Below are 24,751 nucleotides of genomic sequence, written 5' to 3' on the forward strand. Positions count from 1 at the left end.
TTACTGTGAAATATAAGCAATGCAAAGTGCTTCATTCCAGTAACTGAAGATTGCAATAACAATTGTTGATTTATTTTTTGAGGTTTGACTGATGACTATACACAACTAACTGTACTGCCTCCTTGCAGGCCTGGGTACGGGAGTTGTATTATATCTAAATGCTAGATAAACATACCATTTGGACTCATTTGGACTGTTACATAAGATGGTTGGTAGAAAGGTCTTTTGTCTCCCAGGGTGACAGGTGGCACGGTGACAAGAGTCTTGACAGCGATGGGCAGCTGGACCTGCTGCTGGCCCTGGACACAGTGCGTCACATCTCAGTCCACAAGGTCACACAGTGCCTCTCTGGGGTGTGTGAGTGTGTGCAAGACAGGATAAAATTGTATACCATCTATTCTCTAGAGCAGTGTTTCTCAACCACTGTGCCTGGGGACCTTTGGTGTGCCCCTGAGAAGGGTCAAGTGTGCCCCTTGAAACTGCTTGAAAGCCAGTATTGTATTTATCATTTTAAAAATGATTTAAACTAGTGAAAACAGCCGATCTACAAGCACACAACGCCTTGCGGTGCGAGGCGTTGTGTGCTTGTAGATCTTCTGTTTTCACTACTGTTGTGCGACAGCCTTATATGATGACTGCGAAGAAACGTACACATTTGAAACTTCCCGACAGTGACGATATTTACACCCCCGTATTATGTTGGTGTGCCCATGGATTCTTAGGACATGAACAGTGTGCCCATGCAGAAAAAAGGTTGAGAAACACTGCTCTAGAGGTGTACATTACCTTTAACATATCTTGCTCCATAACAGATCTAGAATCGATTGATCTCCACCATAAAAAAGGATGTATTATCTTGTATATCTATATCTCTATAATGTGCATAGGTAGCTTCAAGTTTCCTTTTTGAGACGATAAAGCCCCCAACTTGAGCCTCATATCTCCTACTATAAATCTACCAGTAAGGCTCCCTAATCGGGAGATAAGCGACCGTAGGTCACTTATCTCCACAAATAGGGCAAAAATGTGTTTTGCCAAAATCTTCCTGATCCATGTTGATGACATGAGTGTAGACATACTGTGTAGTGATTTTAGGGCAAAATCTGTAGGAGCAGTGTCCAAAAATGTGTTTTTAAAAATCGGCCTGGAGGTGGCGCTATATGGGAGAGATTCATGTTGATGGGATGAGTGTAGACATACTGTGTACCGATTTGCGTGATTTTAGGGCAAAAATTGTAGGAGCAGTGTCCAAAAATGTGTTTTGCAAGAATCGGCCTCATGGTGGCGCTAGAAGAGGGCCATGTGAGAAATGAGGGGTGGGGTCTCCGCGCCGGCAAGGCGGACGAATAGGTACCGGCCCCGGCTGTCCCGGTCGCTCCTAGCCGGAGTTACGGCATTTTATGTGAGCTGCAGTGTAGGGGGTCCTCCACTGGGGGCGCCACCACTTTTGCATCCGTTCTGGAGCACCAGGAGTCGGTGGTCCCCGGGAATTCCCCGTGAGCAGCCCCGTTGGGGTGGTCATTTGGTCAGTTTAGCACATTTGGTCATTTTTTACATCTGGGGGTCCGGGGGTCCTTGGAGGTTGTAGATTGGCAGGTAAGGAACGTGTGTGCAAAATTTGGCATGGATCGGGGCAACGGTTGCGGAGATATGAGCAGGGCAAGAGTGTGACGTGAGGTGTGACAGACAGACGGACTGACGGACGGACGGAGTTACACTTTGTGGTGGTTTCTACAGTAAGTAGCGACCTACGGTCGCAATTAATTCACATGAAATAATGGGTGAAGGTTTTGGAGGTCTCTGGGCCAGGTGGCATTTTGATGACCCCATTCAGCCCAGAACAAATTAACTCCTGCCTTCACACCTTCACCCCTCTTCTCCTTTACTCCTTCTGGTCCCTCTCCTCAAGTTTTGTTCCGTGTTGCATATCGTCACTGTCGGACAGAAACCTCGTACCTCCAAGTTTCAAATGTGCATGTTTTTTTGCGATGTAAAGCCCCGCTTCATCACACAAGGCCGTCGCACAAAAGTAGTGAAAACAGCAGATCTACAAGTATGTTGTGTGCTTGTAGATCGGCTGTTTTCACTAGTCTAAATCATTTTTAAATTGATAAATACAAAACGAACAGTATTTGGAGATGAGGTTTCCACCCGACAACGACGATATGGAAATCTACTCTATTTGCTTGTGATTGAATGTCAACTGTGTTGCACTCCTGAAACACGGAACCAAACTCGATTCAAATTGTTCCAATCAACATCTTCAGGGGGATTATAAACCTCTATGGGCTATAAAGATGCACAAAAAGAAAACAGATTACCTTGATATTGTGGTGATGAAGCAGTATTTATTTGATGTTGGTCATACAGTACACACCTCATTACCATGTGTATTAAACAAAAAAGCAGTATTAAAATTTGTTTTTTGAAGGCTAATTTATATTTTGTTGCACAACCCTCTTGACACACGTTGCTTGATAAAAATGACTCATTTTCAACAGGGAAAAAGGTGTTGCATTGACACTTCTTTCAATTGAAAACAGAGTCATGTGATTAAGTATAAATTTGCCTTTCAGTTTTGCACAAATATCGTACTGTAACACATTCACATTTAGAGGAATCATTTTGGCAGTTATGGTTCTTTGGAGGTTTAGACCATAATAGAAAGAAGGAAGGGTTGTGTATTTTGAACGTGACACAAGGAAGACTTTAATTCATTCTCTCTTCAAGGACTGCTACATTTAATGAACACAATGTATTTGCATAATCAACATTTAGGAGGAGTTGGTCCCGTACATTGTAACCAAGAGGTTACTGTACAGTTGTGTCTATGAGCATGTGAATGTGATTTAAGATGATGTAATAAATAACATGGAAGCTGCAAGTGAGAAAGACTACAGATCAGCTACAGAATGTACATGGGGGTACTGACCTACATTCAATAGCTACCAGACAGATACAATGATTTAAATCTCAGCAGATTGGCTGCTGCTGTTCTCTAGCACATCTGGGCGCTAAGTTACAGGTAGGTAGATGTGCTTGACCTCATCAAATCTTTGCATACATCAACATAATTTGCTCACAATTTGGTCAAATAACATTCCACATTCCAGCACGTTTTGGAAAGACTGTATGCCAATTCCCTTCTTTTTTACACTTCATTAATCCCCTAGCACAGGGGTCTTCAAAGTTTTCAGGCTAAGGACCCCTTAACTGAGAGAGATGAAGCAGGGACCCCCATTACATACTGTATAAAATTGTGTTGTAGATTAAAAATGTTCATAGATTTCTTAGACAGAGTACACTTGTTTGACAGCACTATCATCAGTGTAGGTTGTTGGTCTAATGTGTATTTCTAGACATTTAACCACTTGAACCATCAATACTTAAGTTTGACTGTCTTGTTTCCCTCTACATCAAACCTCTTTGCCAAGAATAGCAGATCTACAAGCTCAACGCGAGGCGTTGTGAGCTTGTAGATCTGCTATTTTGTAGCTTGGATATTCGTTCCACACATAAAAAGTTCCTATCACACACAAAGATTTGGAGGACCCCCTGTAGTAACTCTGAGGACCCCCTGTTGAAGACCCCTGCCCTAGCAGTTGATGGTATTGAGCTTTCTGTAGGTTGACTCTAGTAGTGGAGCGGCGTAGCTCTTGAAACATGACAAATCGTTCAATTTTGCGATAAAAGCGCCAAACTTGGTAGATATGTTCATTGATATATTAGAAACAAATCTGGATATCGGGCCATCAAAAATTTTGATTTTTCAAAATGGCCACTAGCGGTTTGTTAAACCTTCCTAAATCACCCTCTAGAAGCGACAGTTTTAGTGATAGGAAGCTGAAATGTTGCATGCTGTGTGTGCATGTTCATGTCAATTGGTTAAAAGGGGGTGTGGCAATGGGAGTGGCCTATCATAAAAAGGTGCATAACTTTGATATAGATGCACAGATTTGCACAAAATGTTGTGGAAAGGTTGGTCACGACCCAAATAACAGCTGAGTAACTGTTCACACCATCTTCTAAAAAAGGGGTTTGTCATTAGGACCAGTGTAATACCAGTGTAGTACCAGTACAAAACCAGAAGCTCCCTGCAGTCCAAACACCCAGAGGTCGTAGCGGCACGGGGCAGGGTAGAGGAAGCATGGCTTGGCTTTGCATGTGAGCCTACTGTGGAGAGACGTGGGATACTGAACGAGGCCAAACAGCTTCTCTTCAGTACCTATGATAACATCAAGGGGGAGGAACTGAAGGAGAGGGTGCAGAGAGTCCAGGCAGCGCATGGTGAGAGGCAGTATGGAGAAGCCTGGACGAGGACGAGGACCAAGGAAGAGGACCAAGGAGGGACAGGTAGAGGGACACACCAGTGAGGAGAGGGTAGCGACCTGGTTCAACCACTTCCGAGGGCTGCTGGGCACAACATCAGATGGAGAGGAGGAAGATATACCATCATTCCTCCAGGACCTCAACATCAAGGATGATCCCTTCACGGTCACTGAGTTTGCCATGGTGAAAAACACTCTGAGAGAGGGTAAGAGTGCTGTGCCGGACGGCATACCCCCAGAGGTCGTAAAGAACTGATGTCTTGACCACATCATCCTACAGTTCTGTAACCTTGCCCTGCTAGGCAACTATCGAGGCATCAGCCTGACCTGTATTGCAGCAAAGGTCTACAACCGGATGATACTAAACCGGATTCGGCATGCCATCGACCCTCACCCGAGGAAAACCAAAATGCCTTTCGAGAGGAGAGAACCACATTATCCCAGATCTTGGCCCTGAGGAGTTGAATTGAGGAGGTGAAGAAGAACAACCTGATGGGAGGGAGCTTCTGGTATTGTACTGGTACTACACTGGTATTACACTGGTCCTAATGACAAACCCCTTTTTTAGAAGATGGTGTGAACAGTTACTCAGATGTTATTTGGGTCGTGACCAACCTTTCCACAACATTTTGTGCAAATCTGTGTATCTATATCAAAGTTATGCACCTTTTTATGATAGGCCACTCCCATTGCCACACCCCCTTTTAACCAATTGACATGAACATGCACACACAGCATGCAACATTTCAGCTTCCTATCACTAAAACTGTCGCTCCTAGAGGGTGATTTAGGAAGGTTTAACAAACCGCTAGTGGCCATTTTGAAAAATCTAAATTTTTGATGGCCCGATATCCAGATTTGTTTCTAATATATCAATGAACATATCTACCAAGTTTGGCGCTTTTATCGCAAAATTGAACGGTTTTATAGCCACGCCGCCCTACTATAGGTGGGTTCTCATGTGAAGTCTCTTCCCTCCCTAGCAGCCTAGACATGAGTCAGACCAGGACAACTTTAGCCGTGAGAGATGAGGAGCAACATGCCTGGCCTTGTGTTTAGTTTTACATGCTAGCATTTATGGGAACTTAGCCAAGAGCTCGGCTAGTGTCTGTTGTCTAAGCTTCTCCAGGTGGACCATCCATGGTGGTGAGTGAAAAACGGGCCTAGAGGTATGGTTGAGTGGTTGTGTGTGTGCCTCGTCATCGACCGGTGCTACCGGATGTTGTGCTGCTGCCTGAGCTGGAACCACTGGAGCCTCGGTCCTCGTAAATAGAGATTTCAATCTGATGAAAGAGGAGTTAAGGGGTGTAAAAGTTGATCAATGATCACACATGGTAATCAAGGGTGTCGCACCAAATTCTGGGCCCTGGGTACAAGGATTCACTCACATGTTGTGCTTTAACTATTGAAAAATAGCAGATATACAAGCTCACAGCGCAGCACCGAGTGCCGCGCTGCGAGCTTGTTAGATCTGCTATTTTTGAAAAATCGTGAAAAGTTGTGCAAGTATTTGAATATTTCAAATCCTTCTAAGGGTTTTTGAAAAACCTATGTTTCTATGTCAGTGGTGCTCAAACTTTTTCATGTGAAGGACCCCCAAAATGATATGTATTTGGCCACGGACCCCCATCTCAAAATATTTAGTTCCAGGGACCCCCCAGAAGCAAAATTTGAGATACAAATGTTCGCTTAAAAACACATATATTCAAAGATTTGCACACATTTTCACAACTTTTCAAAAATAGCAGATCTAGAAGCTCGCAGCGCGGTGCCGCGCTGTGAGCTTTTTTCAATAGCTATTTTTCAATAGCTAAAGTATAAAATAATTAAGGCCCCTCCACCTTGGGCCCTAGTAACTCAGTCCCACTCCCCCCCACCCTTGTGACAACCCTGCATGGTAATACATTATCACATGCATACCCCTCCCCCCTGCCACACACACACACACACACACACACACACACACACACACACACACACACACACACACACACACACACACACACACACACACACACACACACACACACACACACACACACACACACACACACACACACACACACAGGGTAATTATGTAGATGTGCTGCTCCAACAGCAGTAAAGGGAATTCTGCACTTGCGTACACTTGAAGCCTTGTGGGACATGAATGCTTCGATTAGTACAACCAAATCATCTTGTAATTACTGGTAGGACTGAAATGACTTGATGAGATCCTCTGTCTTGAACTCAGCTAGGGAGTCGTAGATCTCTACGATGTGACACAGCTCGTCCTCTCGGAGGTCGATGTCTGCATCTTCATCTCTGTCCATGTTGTAGTAGTCAAACCTGGCCTCCTGGATTGACTTTTTCTTCCTGCCCTCCATCTCACCCATCTGAATGAATGATGAGACAACAAAGGACAGATAATAATAATATTGGATTGCATTTTTATTATGCTTTTCTAAGTAAGTTGAGAATGAGCAAGTTGAGAAAGAGCTTTGGGTCCATTCATTCATTCATACATACAGTGGTTCCCCTGACACATCACTGTGACATCACAGGTGATATCACAGGTGACATCACCTGTGTAAAAGTCCATATATGGGCATTCCCCAGAATACCTTTTATGCCCATATATGAAGATCCCTGATGTCATCAATGAGACATCACTGGCCAGATGGCCAAGACATGGCCCATATCGGTGTGGCTGGTTCAGAAAGAGATGTCCATGTATGGGCATAAAAGGGATTGTATGTTGTGATGTAATTGGAACCACTCTAACAGATTCCCTTTTAAGCACATATATGGAGATCCCTGATGTCATCAATATTAAGCCCATATCTAACAGGACTTCATATGGGAATGCCCATATATGGAGGAAGACCCATATGTGTGTGGCTGGTTCAGACAGGGATCTCCATGTAGGGAGCACTTCGCTATTACTACCGTACGTGTCATCTTTTCGACACCCAACTCTAACTAACCCTTACCCTAAACCTAACCTCCGTGGGGTGAGTCGCAAACCCTCCTGACTCTCCTTTGTCGAAATGACGGTTGTTCAAAAGACCAAGATTTCCCCCTCCATGTATGGGCATAAAAGGGATGTACCATAGAGTACATGGATATCCATATATGGGTACCAGTTAACTGGTCCGAATACATCACTGGCCAGATGGCCAAGAATTGGCGCGACCTTGAGGTCGCATGTCGCCCTGATGCGTCTTACTAGTTTGATGACCTGCTCTACCTCCTGAGCCACAGCCACCCTGGGGTGTGGGATAACGGGCCATGACATGTGTATGTGTATACAATTTGCAAGGATGAAGAAAGACACAATGTTCAGCAAACCTCCTAACAAACCGTTTTACAGTCAGTTTTCTCTTCCACTTTGCATGAGTCAGATTGATCACTGGAGTCTTTAGTAAACGTAGGTATAAAGCACTCACCTCTTCAAGAAGATGTGGCTCCAGAGTCCAGACAGTCCCCATCATCGTTGAACAGCGTGTCCCAACTCTTTCCCTCCTCCTCTTCCAGACGTGAGCTATCCTCCGCTTGTTCTCCCTCACCTGCCGAGGCGGTCTGTCTGGTCTCATCCTGTAACCGCTCTGCATCCTCAGCAGGTTTGGCATCACCATTCTGCATCCCTCCCTGTTCTCCTGCTCCTTCAGACACCGCTTTATCCCCAGCCCCAGCCTTGCTCTTCTTATTCTTAGCATTCTTCCACGCCTTGTCTGTGTAACGAGGTCTGGGTTTTGGTTTGGCTTCTCCCTGGCTTTGGGGTTTCTCCTTTGATGCTTCCTGGTGCTTTTTGGGCTCATAATAAGCTTTATCTGGTTTCTTTGAGCCTGAGGGAGTAACAGCTGAGGGAGTCACAGTCGAGGGAGTCTCAGTTGGACCACTGTCTTCCTTTGGTGCTTGCTGCTCCATTGTCAAATGATGATCTATAACACAGCAAACAGTCAGTGGCCATTAAGGGAAGATGGTGAACAAGGTATAGAAATGACGTCATTATATCTCATGTTACACAATTGTTTTTTAACATTCTGTTCTAACTCGTTCTGCTAGTATTTATTTTGGTGTTCACATGTTTTACTTTCATTGAGATTTTACTATTTGAGCGAAATCCGACGCCTTCCTACATTCGAAGCTGGAGCAGCAGAAAGGACACATCGTGCATGATAGCCGATTACTATGCTACGCTACTTAGCGATTTAAGATCCATCAAACACAAACGCAATTCATTTTCAAAGCACGTATGCTTCCTTGCGGGCGTTTGCCCTCTTACAGATTGTCATTTAGATTATTTCATTTCAAATCACAGGCATTTTACCAATAAATGAGCGAAGATGTGTGACTATCCAGTATCCACCTTCTAGGCTGCCGCTGTTTGTTTGGGTTTGGAAGAAGATTTTCCCGTCGCGCTGCTGACGCATTTCAGGGGTGTTCGCAAGGGATTGTGGGACATGGTGTTTAATTTTAGGAAATAGCCGGACTACAACATTTACATGATTTATTTTCTATTATATTTCTGTGGTGATTAATGATTATTATAAGATATAATGTCTATGACATTTTGGTGCAGACGATTATTTCTCCGTGCATGGAAACAAATAGCCTACGTTTAAATCAATACTAACTATTCTATTATAGGCCAGATATAGCCACACACACATTTGAAGCCACATGCCTTTCCACAATTTTGTCATCTGTTTTGACATTATGTTTTAGACGCAAATGCAATTTCATCCACTTGAAAAAAAGTCCTGGACTACAGCACCACTCCCTATGAGTACATCCTCACAGGCCTGGACACTATCAGTCCTCAATCAATCCTTTTCATTAGCATTTTTATTACTTTACGCATTTGCATGCTTTTTTTTTATTATTATTATTTTTTTTTATTAGATGTCTACTCTCTCCAAGTATACCTGATTGCAGAACGCGGCAAGGGGCGGAGTGAACGCGGCGGGGCGGAGTGAACGCTACCGTAATTACACTACTTAATGCGCAGTGAATTTTGGATAAGCTTATTTCCACTGGAAACCATTAAAGTATCTCATATAAGACCACAGCTCGGCCCCAGAGCCACCTGCAGGGACGGGCCGGCTCCCAGGGGGTCCCCGAGGGGTCCCCCACGCTCGGGGACCCCCGCGGACCCCCCTCGCAGCCCAAAAATTTGATAACAATAAATTTACCCCCATTCGTTCCGGATGGTGACCCGTTTCGAAACGGGTCACCATCCGGAATGAATGGGGGTAAATTTACTCGAATCAAATTTTTGTCTTAGGAATGTGACAAAAACCCAAAAATATTATTGAACTCTAGTCTCCATGGCATGACTAATCAATAGAAAAAAAGTCATTTTGGGGGTGAACTACTCCTTTAAGCTGAACTTCAGGGTGGGGCCAAAGGTCATCTCTGAATTCAGCATTCACAGAATGATGTCTCTTTCAAAATCACTAGTAGCACAAAATATATGTTTTTTTTTCTCCAGAGAGTGACAAAATGGGGGGACGACTCCCAATGTATGAATGAATCATGTCAAGGACCCCCAAAATGATATTGTAGGCTATTCGGCCGCGGACCCCCAGACGGACCCCTTGAAGCAAAGATTTGAGTTCACTCTGAATTTGGGTCTCTTGCCTAATGCTAGATGCAGAATAGATACACCATACACGCCTACTGGGCGCTGGTTGTAGTTCGCCTCTTGTTCTAGAATCTCTTTGGCTTGGACGCTGATGGCGTAGGGAATAGGAACTATCTGTAACACGCATCTTGGTACAAAACGCGTAATTTATTGACCGTATATAAACGGTAACCACACACTTATTAAATGTTACTTGGACTTAAACGGCAGCCTGCCCAGTTTAGGCTCTGTTCGAGCATTTAGTTAACCACATCGTCGCCTCAACGGTCACAACAAGAACACTAAACTGTGGCGTTTAAACGAGCAACAATCCTGTGACCGTCCCTTGCGTCATGATTGCGGAAGTGTTAAGTCTACGTGGGGAAGAAAGGTTGGCCTGGCCGTGTTTGAAAACCTGATTCATAAACAGCTCCAATGTCCAATCCAGAATAACTCGTTCCTCGCACAGTCTCCTTCCCCACCCAGTTTTAGACAAATGGACGCGTTCCGCACCTCCCGGGGAGTATAAATGGGAAGCAGGACCGCAGACCTGTAATGCTGCGCCGGGTGCGGCAGTCCTTACGGCAGGTGCTGGTTCTGATGGCCCGGAGACCTGGTCTAGTCTGTGGGGCCATCGTGCTCAGCGCTCTCCTCATACTGGCTGTCATGTTCACATGCAGGTAACCTGGAACCTAATAAACAATATTGCACTTAAGCTTGGCTTTGTTCAGTTGGGCTTCAGGCAGCTGTTGTAGCGTAACTTCTTGCGTGCTATTATTGTCATGTAATGATAGAGGTGAGGATTAGTTTGTATTGAGTTTATCATTACATATAATGACAGCTTAATGATGTATACAGTAGCCATTTGAAACCATATGATATGACGTGTACTTCAAGACATGCCATTACCATGTCTTACCTTTTAGACATTATAATGCCTAGAGTATCCTAGGTTTCTTGTAATGAATGAGTTGTTGAGGAAATTAAGCAGGCATGATTTTAAAATACTATCTAAAGGCTAATGAAAGCAGTGTAATGATGACCTCGTATTCTCATTACCAGAGTCCTTCCCAAGTACCCATTCAGGGAAATTCAAACGTATAAGCAAATTAGAGACAAATGGTCTTAGCCTCGGGCCAGACAATCAGCGTATTATTTAAGCTATACAGCCCATGCATAGCCTACTGTAATTGTTTTGTTCTGAAACCCTATGTTTTCTCATTATCGTCCGAATTGTGTTTCTAGTCGTGCTAAGAATGTGGTGGCAGCAGCACGTCCTCCTGTGCGATTCTTCTCTGTCGAAGCACCAGTGGTGGACTTATACTTGGGCCAGTTGGACCAGGTATAACACAAACAGAATGCAAACATGTTTAAGGCCATTATCGGAGGTATCTATCTTATCTACATGCTGTAATAGAAACGCTGGCGGATCTCACACGGACTTACAACATGTCAAATTAACTTAACTATTGTACGTACTGTAAGATGATTTATTCAACATAACACTCATATCTTGTGAATGACCTATAAGATCTGTCAACAGGTTGAACGTCTGCGGGGGGTAGCAGAAGTGTCTCTCATCTTCTTCTATGCTCCCTGGTGTGCTCACTCAATGGCGGCACGACAAGAAGTGCAACAGGTGGCCAAGAGGCTAGCCAAACAGGTGATACCTACCTGAGAACACATTACTATACTTTTAATTTAAAATGGGACTGGATTTGCATGGAATTGTGTAGTGACTATATATATCATCGTGTCCTCATTTCCTCAATAGTCCCTTCAATGGGCCCATAACACCAGTTATGTATGAATACACATTTATACTGGTACAACAACACAGTTCTACTGGCTTTGCAACATGGAGGCCATGAAAAGGGTTGACCATCTTCTCAGTTGTTTGAGAGGATTAAACGTTGAGTCTTAGTACAGGACATCCTTGTCTTTTTATAGTACAAAATCCTTTGTTTAAATGTAAAATAAAAAATAAACTGTAATTTATGGAAGCCGTTTCCTTTCAAAGCACAGAACAATAAGCTGACAAAGAAATCACACCTAGTGTGAAGTGAGCGGTGCTATTTATGAGTTAATTTCATCAAGCCTCCCGCTGGCGCTGGCCAATCACAGCGTGTCCTACGAAGCTTGGCCAATGGGACCCTGGGTGTACAACAAACTTTGAACCGTTTGTGCCAAGATGTAGGCCATATCTAGGCCACGCTTCAGTTGACTTTAGGGCCCAGACATTTTTGGGAACCAGACAAAGCCAGATGTTTGGAGCTTAGCTCCTTCCAGGGGCACAGCTCAAACATGTTTACAGAGGAGAATTGCAGTGACAAATGACTATCTGGCAATGTCAACATTGAATGTTCAATGTTTGTCTGTTATGTGGTTTTGAAAGTGTAACGGTTGAAACCCACAGGTGCAGTTTGTGGCTGTGAACTGCTGGTGGAGTCAGGGAAAGTGTCGGAAGCAGAATCGCTTGTACGAGTACCCTGTGATCCACCTGTTCTACAGAAGGTAAGGCAGAAATGTATTGTGGCTAGTACATTTCAATCTGAACAGTTTAATTCTGTTTTTAAATGTAGATCTAGTTAGGAAGGAACATACTATAATGACTGGACAACATATGCAAAACTTCGTCAGAGGTTTCTTCCTTGTGCAGTGGTTCCCAAACTGGGGGTCTGCGGCAGATTATTTTTTTGGGGGGGGGGTCCCCAGATAATTGGCTTAATGTGCAGCATTGTTTTCTCACTCCACGGTAAACAAACCAACATACAGTAGTAGTTTTAAGACCTTTATAATACCAAATTGGCCAAATCATCAAATATTACATAAGAAAGAGGCAAATATTGTGAAATGTTCACAATATAAACAAAATTACAAATGCTTGTCAGGGTGGGGGGTCCCCAGTTCAAATATGATTATTTTGGGGGGTCGCGGCCTGAAAAGTTTGGGAACCCTTGCCCTAGTGGGATAAAGATGCATGATGTATTTTATAACTGTGGGTCTATACTCTAGGTTTGGGCCTATAGAATACAAGGGTCCGTTTATGGCTGCCTATGTGGAGAGTTTTGTCCTCAGAGTCATCACACCACTCACCTACCTGCCATCACAAGCCATGCTCCAAGATTTCCTCTCCTACCACGAGGTAGCTAGCGTTCTGGGGTTAGAGCCAAATGAAGGAAGGGGATAGTAAACAGGGGTGATACATAGAGGGAAATTAGGGTTTAGGGGGATGCTCCTCACATGTATGCTGTGCATGCTGGTTGATCAAGGATGTGAAATGTTTAAGTATATGAAGTGTTCCCTTTTTTTGTTGAGGTCCCTCATTCACAAAATGAGTTGGCTGAACTGGCTACATTTATCACTATCTACTGTAGTGTCTTCTTTTAGTTGCAGTATAAATACCATTGCATTTCTTTTATGTCCATGTTTTAATGGCATCTTACTGTCTCTGCTGTGTCCCTAGCCAAGAGTGGTTGGTTTCTTTCAGTTCAACTCCTCTCCACAGCCACCAGGGTACATCACATATCTATCATCTGCCCTGCAAGCACTGAAGAGAGGTAAGCTCAGTTGACATGATAAGAGTAGCCGCTAATATGCGAGTCACTTCTTTCTGTAATCATTAAAAGGAGTCAAAGTGTAGAGTGTGGAACATGAAAATGGTGTTCATTGCACGCCTTTACGCACAATTGAAACATTTTCTTCTTCAGATTTTCGAGGTGTGGTGCGTTTTGGGGTGGTGACCAGTAGGCAGGTGGCAGAGGCCATCTCCGTCACTGAGGATGAGACGGTCTACCTCCACAGAAGATTCAACGCTTCCTTGGTAAATGGTATCGTCAGGCTGCAATAGACGGCAACATAAAAGCGCTAGTTCCATGTTCGCTAGTACTACGAAAAGAAAAATAAACGAAAAAACTATATATACACACTGTATATCATTTTTTTCTTTCTTAGATTTTCCCTCGCTGGGAACGTAACTTCACCTCAGAGGGAATCTGTAGCTGGGTGTTTGAAAACAGAGAGACCGTCCTCCACTGGCTGCAGCCGCCAGGAACAAAGTCGCACCTCCTGGAGCAGGAGCTAACCAAAGGCCCTGCACTGCTGCTGTTTCTACCACACAACCCACTGGGGTCCGAGCCTAACCCCACAATGATGCAGGTCAGTGAAGATCATCCACTGCAAGTGATGATTTGACAAATGTGCTGCTAGCTGTTAATACAGTATTTTATCTTAAAAATGTTAAGGTGCAGTAAGTGATAAAAAATGTCACCTCAAAACCTGTGGCAGTTCCATGCTTTCCTCTGAACTTCGTTTCCCCTCCTATTTCACAGATTGCCGACATCGCTGTGCGTTATCATTCCTGTTTCGACACCTACCACTACAGCCTGGACAGCAGTGGTGCGTCTCTGTGCTGCCAGTCGGTGCTTCTTCCTCAGTCCAGCGCCGGTGTGTGTGACCTGTGCCTGGTCCTGTCCCGGCCTGACGCGGTCGACCCAGAGACACGCTGCTCTTTCCCTTCAGCGGCTCGGGAAGGAACCACGTTTCATTCTCACCTCAGAAGCTGCTGTCTCCACCGTCCACCCGCCTCCATGTTTCCAATCGCTGCAGCTTCAGTTGCCTGTAGCAACTTCCTACGGAGCTACTACAGCCTGTTTGGGCTATACAGTGCCTGCTGCAGAAGAATACAACCTCGACTCAATGACACTCCCTCGCAAGTCAAAGAAGCACTACACTCACAGGAAACGCCCCTTGCACCACCTCGCTCCTCCTCCATCCACCTGTCCTCTGTTCCGTACCAGGAAGGGGGCGGGGTCACTGGGCTGCGGTGCCGAACCAATAAAACTCTACGGTTCTATTTGCTCGATGTCAACTTGAACTGGCCTCTGGCCATGCGCCTCGGGGCACCGAGCAACAGCAATGCTTCCCAACATGCGGAGCGAGATAAGGAGAGCAGTGATTGGTCATTTGCCACCATTGTAAACTTTAAGGACGAGGTGCATTATGTTCTCCAGCAGAATCCAGCCACAACGCTGAGAGAGTCTCTGGGTAAGAATGGGTCTGTCTTTAGGTGCTGTAGATTGAGCTAAATGCGTCAATCAGTGCAATTAGGCATTGGTAATTTTAATGTATAAGGGGAAATCATAATGGATTTCCATTATCATTTGACCAAAATAAATGGAGTTTAACCCTATGAACCTTAGCATCCCTATTCTGGAGCAAACATTCAGAGAAAATTGCAGATATACAGGATAAGCTTATGAGCTTGTAGACTGGATATTTTCGGTGTTGAAATGTGATGTTTAGGGGAAAAGGGAGGGGGACCCCTGGGGGACCCCTGGGGGACTCCAGCCACTAAAGCAGTAGGAGCGAGATCATTTAGCGACCTACAACTGGGTTGCAACCTGGTCGGTAGTTTTCACCGACCAGGTCGCTAAATCTCGCCCTCTCTCCACTAAAGTATCAGTACCTGTATATAGATGTCAAGTGCTTAAAGGACAACTCGGCACTAAATAACATCTAGGCTCATTGTCCTGCTTATATTGATCCCAAATGACTGTCCATGGGGTCTGTTAGGCAGAAATGCCCCTGTCGTCCAGTTTACTCTGCAGAAGCCAGCAGCCCGCATAGCATAGAGTGGAGCCCATAAGCGTATCGCTTTTACACTATTTGTTGCGGTCAAAAGTGATTTATTTTTTCATGAATGTGTTACTAGTTGTCATTACAAACACATCCATGCCTTGGGTGTCCCACACAACATAAATCATGTTCTGAGGTGAGCACTGAGCATTCAGTACAACTGCGAATAAAAGTGACTACTGGCCAATCACAGGGCATATTCTCAGGACTTGACAAAACACATAACTGCATAACATCTGTTTAGCAGTGTGGCGGCTCGTGAGGTACAAGGATAGCATGGATGCGTGTGTAATGACAACTAAGAAACAGATTGATCATGAACAAAAAACACCTTTGACCGCAACAAATAGGTTAAAAGTGATAGGTTTAGGGGCTCCGCTCTATGCTATGGGGCAGGGTTGGGCAACTTTCATGATGGTGAGGGCCACTATATTTCCACCTTCTCTCCAGAGGGCCACATTTGTCATTCTAGTATTGCATACAATAGAAGCAAAAATAGCAGATCTACAAGCTCAAGACGCATCACGTTGCGATGCGTTTTACGCTTGTAGATCGGCTATTTTTGCTTCTTTTGAATTGGAATCCTGAATTATTTTTTGTTATTTCTTAATTGGAATCCTGAAATGTAACATTTTGATTTAATTTCAAACACATTTAGTTATATACTCATGTTAACTTTATGAACCTAAATACAAATACATTGGACATAAAAAAAATACATTTTAATACTACTATACTAGTCATTAAGCTACTAATATAGACTGACGGAATTAAAGCAGGTCATGTTTGACAGCTGAAATCAATAATATATCAGTATTCCGGTATTAACCTGCGGGCCGCATTAAGTGAAGGTGGGGGCCGCATGTGGCCCCCGGGCCGCCAGTTGCCCATGTATGCTATGGGGGCTGCTGGGGAAACTGGACGACAGGGGCATTTCTGCCTACTAGACACCATGGACAGTCATTTTATTTGGGATCAATATACTGCAAGTAGGAAACTTAGCCTAGATGTTATTTAGTCTGGAGTTTTCCTTTAATAGAAAACAGTATATAGCTATTCGTAAATAGAATGTTATGCATGTTCTGTCCATGTTATGGCAATGTTATAACAATGTCGCTGTCAGAAATGAATGGATTTTGATGTGTTTCTACTATTGTGTGTGTTTGTTTCAGAGGCCTTTATCTGGAACTTCAGTGTTCCATACAGCCCCTTGCAGAGACACCTGGTGGGACAGAGAGAGGGCCAAGGGAAGGTGGATGTCAGGCCTCTCATCACAGAGCTCACCACCACTACATTCATCCCCTCTGTCATGGAACTGGACAGGGTAAAATCTTAACTCTCTACTACACATTTTTGTACTTTGCCAAGCTCAACCATGTTCTGATTTGTGGAGTTCTCGAATCCAACATATTTAAACGCCACCCAACATTCCTCTGGTATTCTGGGCATGTCACTGTAGGTCATGTAGGGCTGTCACGATTAGGACATTTTACATGACGATTAATTGTCACTCAAATAATTGCGATTAACGATTTAATTGTGTATTTGTCGTTGACAATTACATTCCTGTTTGGCTTTTAGGCTTTGAATTCGCACTTGGCAATCATGACACATAACTTAAATATACAAAGAAATTACTGACATATGTGACAACTTTATACTTAAAAAAGAACATTGATAGTGGAAATAGCCGATCTACAAGCTTGTAGATCTGCTATTTCCACTACTTTTTGAAAGTGTTTGTAACTATATTAATTAACATTTCTCAACATGGAAACGATTATGACGATTATGCAAAAGGATTGCGATTATCTCAAATAATTGCGATTAGACGATTATGTAATAATTGTGACAGCCCTAAGGTCATATCATATCTCACAACGATGAGCTTGTATATATGTTGTGTATGTGTTGTCCCCCTTCAAGGATGTGCTGCTCTTCTACTATACCCAGTGGTGTGGATTCTGCTCTGCACTCAACCACATTATCATTCAGCTGGCCAGATTATTCCAGGGCAACAGTACTGTCACAATTGCCAGGTTGGGCATGTTTGTTATCTGTGTGTAAGATTGTTGATGAATGTGTTTCTATTTATGACTGAGAAAGGGTATTTGAGACTGGTGTCATTGTATTTCTTATCACAATGCTTGTTATGTAATGCAATCAACTGTACCTTTTTAATATATTAATGTGCTGTCACTTTGTTTAGGGTGAATGTTGCCCGTAATGACCTTCCATGGGAGTTCATGGTGGATCACGTTCCCTCCATTCTCCTCTTTCCTAGATACAGGTGAATCATCAATTATATTTTGTATTTGTTCCACTGTAATGTATTGTTGTCAGCACATAGCCGTCACATACGTGGGTGATGAAAACGAGTAACGGCTAGTGATCATTTTCATAGCCGTAAAATGCTAATGCTAACACATCCCCTGTGTTTTCCCACTCTTCAAGGAAACATCAGAGCGTGAAGTTCCCCCACGACACGCCCATCACACTACCCAACCTGTTACACTTCATCCTGAAGCACTCGGGCTCCGCCCACCACGCGGACGGTGCGACGAACGCTTCCAGCGAGGGGGGCGAGCCAGGGCGCAGCGCCCTCCTCCGGGCCGAGTTCCTGGCGCTCCAAGGCGAGGTCCAAGCGCTGCATCTCGCCCGCGAGCGTCTCTCCCGACAGCTGGCCCAGCTTTGGCACGACAACCGGCTGCTGACTCTCGACGCGCGCGCGCTGGAGGCCCAGAACGTGGCGCTGCAGCGCGAGAGGCAGAGCCTGGAGGAGCAGCACCGGGAGAAGAGCCGTCAGCTCGGGGAGGCGGTGAGGAGACTGCAGGAGCTGGCGGACACCTCTGAGAGCCTGCTGAACGAGAACATCCTGCTCAGGGTCCTACTGAGGGCGCTGAAGGACAGGACCGAGGCCATGGGGGAGGAGGCGGAAGGGAAGGAAGGAGAACAGAAGAGAAGCCATATGGCCTCGTGACGAGCGGTCTGCAGAGAACCCTGAGAGCATGAAAGAGGGGAGGATATGGGGTCGCGGCAAGAGAGAAGGGAGATTATGAAGATAATTCTTTGGAGGGGGGAGAAATGAATGATTAAACGTATTCAGGTGTGTGGTGAAAGACACAAACTCTAATCACAAGCCGAGGAACAAATTGACCTCATAGCTGAGAGCAGGCCAAGGCGGTTATTGTCAGGTTTGGAGAAATGGCAATGCTGCAGAGGAATTATTTAATGGGAGGAGGAGAAACGCAACAGGAACTGTGACCAAAGTCATGAAAGAAAAGTGTAGGTGGTCTGGGTTTTGGGCAGGTTTTTAGGAACAAGGTGTAGTCAAATAAAATGAAACTCCAAAGGATGCTGTGATGACAGCTGTCCATGCTTAGAATTTAGAACAGCTGTTTGGAATACTTGGTGCACTTAGAATGTGGATTTCGTGCCAAACTGTCCAGTCAAAGGGCTCTGTTTTGTTTTGATAGGAATACTTGGTAAATCACAAGACCAGTGAGCGGCCATCGTTGTAGAGACTTCACTTCGTTTTCATATTGTCCTGAAAGTATGCACTCATCGACTACCCTACAAGCTTAGGGCAGGTGCACATGATTTCTGTCCCCAGTCCTTATGTTTTTAGATTGATGTATGGTAGGAGGTAGATGTATGAATAAAGGATAGTGATCAGTCATTTGGATGCAGGGAGAAAGGTCAATAATGAATCGGTTATATTTGATAATAAAATAAAATAAACATGCAGCATCTGTCACTGCAATATAGATGGGCCTTTGAAGACTTGAATTGGTTTGTTTTGTTATTATTTTTTTTAGATAGGCTGGAGAATTCTTTGTCTTGTTAAATTAATCTATTTTTACATCCTAAAAATCACTAATCACACAGTTTTTATGGAATATTCAGGTATAAGATGCTGCAATTGTTTACATGTGAGATATTGCACCCGTTTTTACTGATTAAAAACATGCAATTTGATCTTGTGTTTCTCCTGAGTTTTGTGAATGTTGACATCAAAGTACCGGTATGTGTTACTGACTACTTGATTTTGTTTTGTAAATCGTGTTATCTCCCAAACTGAGATACAAATGGAAATGTTGCAACATTTCAATCTACAGATCTTTTCATGTCAGTCAAATTGTCTCATTTAAAATGGACTCTTCACTCTGGTAATCACCTTTTATTGAACAGTAGAGATGAATATAGTAGAATTCATCTTCATTAGTTCTACTGGTGTTACACTTGTAACCTGAACCTGCCTTGTTTTCTTTTTGTTTTGATCTTGTGCTACAGTCAGCTACAGTAGTCTTTTCATGTGGTTTCCTGAATGTTCAGTTGAGCCACCAGCCCACCTCAGACCATAAATCCCAGTAAACTCATCAGTTTTCTGGAAAGAAAGAATTATGTTTTTAATGCATAGATGCAAAATGCAAAGCTGAGCAGTTGGTTGCACTTAAGTTTGACCCAAACCAAACTGAAGAAAAGATACAATGGTTACAAGAGTTTTAATTACACGCACGTAAGCCTGCCAAGAGTCGGGAGCAGAATCTAATTTGGCACATTTGGAACGTGCTGTTTATTACGTGTGCTGTTTACTTCAGATTGAATGGAAGGCACTTTGTCTGGAATTCAGCGTTACCCTTTTTAACTATTCACAATCGTCACCAAAAGAACTATATGTCATTCTTTCTTCCCACTGCAGCTATTCTCATCATTAATTCCTGTCCATGAATGGTGAAGTCGCTATAACTTGACCAAAGTTAATACAGTACATAATTAGTTAAAGGGCCACACATGGTGGGTTTTTTGATCAGCTTTTTTTTTTTTTTTTGCTGGCTTCCATTTCCCTGGATGAGTGCTCATAGGCGGGTAGCAATAGCGAGGACAGTCGGTCTCTGGTGGTAGTTGTTCCAAAACTTCCATGTGGTGCATGGCTCTGTGTTTGACTGGCTCACTCACTGAATGGGCCTGGTGGTCTAAGGGGCACCCCTGGGTGGATCAATCATTACTGCCATTAACGTCTCTATTAATTATGAACAAAATGTTAAGTATCTTATCTTTTAATTCATTTATTCATTGGGTCATGTACCTGGCCACATGGACGTTTTGGAACAACTACCACCAGAGACGGACCATCCTCGTCCACTCCCACCCGCCTATGAGCACTCATCCTGGGCACAAAAGCAACCGTTAAAAAGCAGATCTACAAAATCACCACACGTTGCCGTTAACTAATGATATATTAGCTTTAATTCAAAGTGACTTCACCATTAATGATAAATTCATGATGAATTAATGTGTACGGTAAGTTAATCAATAATCATTACATTCAGCATTAATTAAGCGTTAATTACGTGTAGGAATTTGCTCCCTTTGTAAGTTGTGACCAGAGAAAATTGAACTCACACTTCACAATAAATTTTGGATTTCAAGTAAATGAAAGGATTTCATGATTCATGTTATGCATACAGTAGTTTTAGAGGGAGAGACAGAGAACTGTAGTCTTTTTGTCCATTGTTTGAGGATTCTGCATAAATATGGGATCCTGAATAGAGCCATTGATTCCGAGGCTTCGTTCCATTAAAGACAATTGTTTTATGTTTTGCGAGTTCCTCCTCACTCATTTGACATTTTGTACAGAGTTTAAAATATATGAGGCTTATTTAACACATACTCCTGCTGAGCATTAGTCTGGCACAGATCTAGGAATTACTGTGATCTTCTGAAGATGGATACAGAATTGTGGGTGGGGTTGAGGATGGCTGCTTTATTCACTCGACTTCCACAGATTAGATTTTACACTAATCCAATATGTTCTTCTGTGTGGGAGTGATTGAACAAAGTTACATTTGAAGGTATTTGCCATACGCAAACGAGGCGGCGAGGCCAGCCACCTTATTACTGCAGAGAGGAGGACACAAGGATGTAAGGGAAGGTGGTACCCTCCGGAATGGCATGATGACCAGTTGACCACTGGGAAAGCTCTCCTCCCTCTTTTGCCAGTTTAGTCTTGCTTGCAGATCCAACCAAGAAGAACTCAAGGTTGCTATACGCCAAATCTTGTAAGTACCATGCATTATGTTGAATTATTTGGTCTGAATAGATTTGGGCAGTGTTTCTCAAAAGTTCACATTTCAAGGTCTCCCGGTTAATTTGGTTCCATTTCATTATAGATTTGTATGTACAGAATCCACTTTGAGAACCACTGGATTAGGGAACAGTATTTCTTTCATTACTCTTTCTTTTTTTTTTACGTTACATGTTAAATGAAAATAATAATAGAAAAATGGGTCCCTGCCCTCATGAATTATAAGGACAATATCACTGGAACTGGAACAAGGGATGTGTTAGTTAGAAGTCTTAGTGAAATACCGTCTTATATAGCAAGAATAGTCAATAAGCTCACATTGCTTGTAGATCAGCTATTTCTGACATTTTTAGCTGTAGGTAGGCCAATTCTATTTTGTCCTATCTGTTGGGTAGAGTATGTTAATATGACATTTAGATCCAATTTCAGGTTTGACCCAACTGGTTGAAAGAGACTAAAATCTACAGTAGGCTACCCTTTTCCACTGACGAAAACTAAATAAGAACTAAATGTTGAACTATATGACTAAACTGAAAGATTGTAGAAATTAGCTGAATACGACAAGGTATTAGCTTATTTTAAACTGTAAGTACAGTATGTAATGTATGCACATGACTTTTAAAAGATAAATTGCTTTGTATTTATAGATACCTCTGACCTCTACCATCTGATCACAGGCACTATGGCAAATCCTCAAGTGGTGGTTGTTGGTGAGTTCAAACTATTGTAATTTATATTGCTCATGTGAGGTGCATGGCATCATTTCCTCTACTGGAATGGTGTGAAATGTATATAGGCCTATAAGTATTTATGCATGTATTTATTTAGTTCCCATTGTCTCCTCCTTATTTCTCCTTTAGGAGTAAGACAAATGAATTATTCTTTGGTGAATGACAAATTAGGCTTATACTCTCATCATATTTGTTCTCAGGGACCATTGGCCAGCTGAGAGATACTCCAGTTCAGGTTACCTGCCACAACTGTCACAAGACTGTTCTCTCTAAAGTTGAGTTCACTTCCGGTTTGCTGACCTACCTGTCCTGTGGAGGATGCATCTTCTTTGGGTATGTGCTGTAGGAGGAGGACATATTAATCAGCTCCTCCTACACCCTGTCTTTATTGAGCTGGAAATGAAAAGGGAGTAAGCATAATATCCAGTGGTGTAAAGTAACCAAGTACATTTACTTAAGTAATGTACTTAAGTACAGTTTTGAGGCACTTGTACTTTACTTGAGTATTGCCAATTTCCAATACATTTACCTCTACTCCACTACATCTCGGATCAAAATATTGTACTTTTACTCGACTACATTAATTTGAAAACTGTTGTGACTAATTACTTTGCAGATATACATTATAATATTATAAAACATACATAAGGTTCAGGTTTGAGTACCAAGTACATTTTATATTCTGAACTTTACTTGTAACAGAGTATTTCGATATTGCAGTATTTATACTTTTACTTAAGTTAAAAAAAAATAGTACTTTTTCCACCACTGCATATATCACACTGATCTTTTTAGCTCAACATGATCTACCCATCCAAAATGTTTTAGCTGAGGGCCTGAGGGGGGCTTTGGAATAGCAGCACTGGCATTACATTTTAGACAAACACACTTACTGTAAGGGGGAAATAAATGGGAAATACCGGGGAAAATGTCTTCATCCCATTCTGTATGGAAGTGGTAGGTTTTGGGGTTCTTTGTAATGCTACTGACATTTAAGTTTGTTATTGTTAGTATATATTTTATTTATTTTCAGGACCACATTGGACATACAACCTGGGTTGAAGTTATATTGTGTTGGGACTTTTTTCCATGCTCAATTAGGCATAATTATTTCTTGAAAAATGATAATCACAAATCTTGTTAACTCTATATAACCCTGTATTTCTACCAGTCTGTACTGTAGGTCAATAGCAGTAGCCACTGTGATGTTCAGTTCTCAACCTCACCAACCTGAAAAGGCTTGTCTCCACATGTCTGTATGTGGCAAATACAATTACCCACATTTTGTCCATTAAGTTAACCACTTATCCCCATTTCATACGTTGTCGTACAAGGGTGTCGCGCGGTGTGTAGCCGACCTACAAGCTCAAAATGCATCGCAATGCATACGCTTACCGTATATATCTATTATTTTTGACCTGCCCAAAGTAGGGACACTACGAATTTCTTACCCAAGGTATAACTGACCAGGGTCTTCCCTCCTTCCTCCAGGTTTGTTCTAGGTTGCTGCCTCATCCCCTTCTGTGTGGACCGTCTAAGAAATGCCAAACACATCTGTCCTTCCTGCAAGACGGTGCTGGGCTACTATAAGCGCTTATAGTTGTGATAATGTCTGCTTTTTGGAATTTAACTACACCAGTGAATCTCAACCTGTGGGAACTGTGCCCGCAGGTCCACCATCAGGGTGATAAGAGTCAGGTTAGCCCTGACCCAGAAAAGGACCAAAACCACTGAACTCCACCACACTGTTCTGTTCTTAACATGATAATCAGGGGATATCTTATAAAGTCCTGGAATAAATTCCTTACCAAAAGATTTCTTCACCAATGTGTTTGTAATGATGTCTAGTAACACTTCTCACAAAGACTGAAATTCAGTTTCCCTAGGAGAATCCGTTACAGCTGATGAAAGTTGTGATAAATATGCTTCAAGTAGCATGTGTGGGGTCAAACTAGGGTGTTTTCATGATTCTGAATCCATTGCAAGCATTTGTTTTGCACGAAAAACATTCCTTGGGGTATAGGCGGCTCCCACAAAACTGTGAAAAGTGATGACTCATCACTAAACCATATTTTTGTGGGGTTGTTTTTAGCCCAAGGAATGTTTTTTGTGCAAAACTAATGCTTGTTTTGACTATGAGTAGAGGCTGCAGGCTTCTCATCCTAGGAGATGAATGCACCAGTGTTGAATTGGATGAATCAACCTAACCTAATTTAAGCTGAATCTAATTGAGAAGTTGTCATTCACTGTAGCTATGTAAGCCCATGCCCATAATGTTGTACCTCTGTCCATGCTGAACCCAAAATAATGAACTGTAAAGGTAAAGCATGCCATTGACACCACAATAAAAACAACTTTG

The 24,751-nt window shown here is 43.0% G+C and overlaps 2 protein-coding genes across 3 annotated transcripts; one reads left to right on the plus strand and one right to left on the minus strand.

Moving 5' to 3' along the window:
• Positions 1-3,536: 3,536 nt before the first annotated feature.
• On the minus strand, positions 3,537-8,706 carry LOC308281127 (uncharacterized protein). Its single transcript, XM_080721219.1, has 4 exons — positions 8,641-8,706; positions 7,757-8,251; positions 6,516-6,703; positions 3,537-5,611 (listed from the first exon to the last, which is right to left on the minus strand). Exons 2-4 carry the CDS (start codon positions 8,126-8,128, stop codon positions 5,404-5,406), a joined length of 768 nt encoding a protein of 255 aa, XP_080577345.1. The 5' UTR covers positions 8,129-8,251; positions 8,641-8,706; the 3' UTR covers positions 3,537-5,403.
• Positions 8,707-10,135: 1,429 nt separating this feature from the next.
• txndc11 (thioredoxin domain containing 11) lies at positions 10,136-19,551 on the plus strand. 2 transcript variants are annotated; one of them, XM_080721493.1, is made up of 13 exons: positions 10,136-10,616; positions 11,182-11,278; positions 11,480-11,599; positions 12,353-12,450; positions 12,952-13,081; positions 13,403-13,496; positions 13,647-13,759; positions 13,891-14,094; positions 14,268-14,982; positions 16,746-16,897; positions 17,500-17,612; positions 17,783-17,863; positions 18,028-19,551. In XM_080721493.1, exons 1-13 carry the CDS (start codon positions 10,492-10,494, stop codon positions 18,551-18,553), a joined length of 2,568 nt encoding a protein of 855 aa, XP_080577619.1. In that variant the 5' UTR covers positions 10,136-10,491; the 3' UTR covers positions 18,554-19,551. The 2 variants fall into 2 exon arrangements, with proteins under 2 accessions (XP_080577619.1, XP_080577620.1); XM_080721494.1 differs by having other exon boundaries at positions 13,015-13,081.
• Positions 19,552-24,751: the final 5,200 nt, after the last annotated feature.

The sequence above is a fragment of the Nannobrachium achirus genome, assembly GCF_963921795.1.
Source record: "Nannobrachium achirus genome assembly, chromosome: 3".
In the NCBI taxonomy this organism is placed as follows: domain Eukaryota; kingdom Metazoa; phylum Chordata; class Actinopteri; order Myctophiformes; family Myctophidae; genus Nannobrachium; species Nannobrachium achirus.

What these genes read in the sequence shown, in the direction of transcription:
- LOC308281127 (XM_080721219.1), bottom strand. Translation starts at nt 8,128, where the DNA reads ATGAGCCCAAAAAGCACCAGGAAGCATCAAAGGAGAAACCCCAAAGCC. An exon ending in AGCCACATCTTCTTGAAGAG is followed by an intron (nt 6,704 to 7,756) that starts GTGAGTGCTTTA and finishes TCATTCATTCAG; the next exon opens with ATGGGTGAGATGGAGGGCAG. An exon ending in AAGTCATTTCAGTCCTACCA is followed by an intron (nt 5,612 to 6,515) that starts GTAATTACAAGA and finishes CTCTTTCATCAG; the next exon opens with ATTGAAATCTCTATTTACGA.
- txndc11 (XM_080721493.1), top strand. Translation starts at nt 10,492, where the DNA reads ATGCTGCGCCGGGTGCGGCAGTCCTTACGGCAGGTGCTGGTTCTGATG. An exon ending in CTAACCCCACAATGATGCAG is followed by an intron (nt 14,095 to 14,267) that starts GTCAGTGAAGAT and finishes CCTATTTCACAG; the next exon opens with ATTGCCGACATCGCTGTGCG. An exon ending in CTCCTCTTTCCTAGATACAG is followed by an intron (nt 17,864 to 18,027) that starts GTGAATCATCAA and finishes CCACTCTTCAAG; the next exon opens with GAAACATCAGAGCGTGAAGT.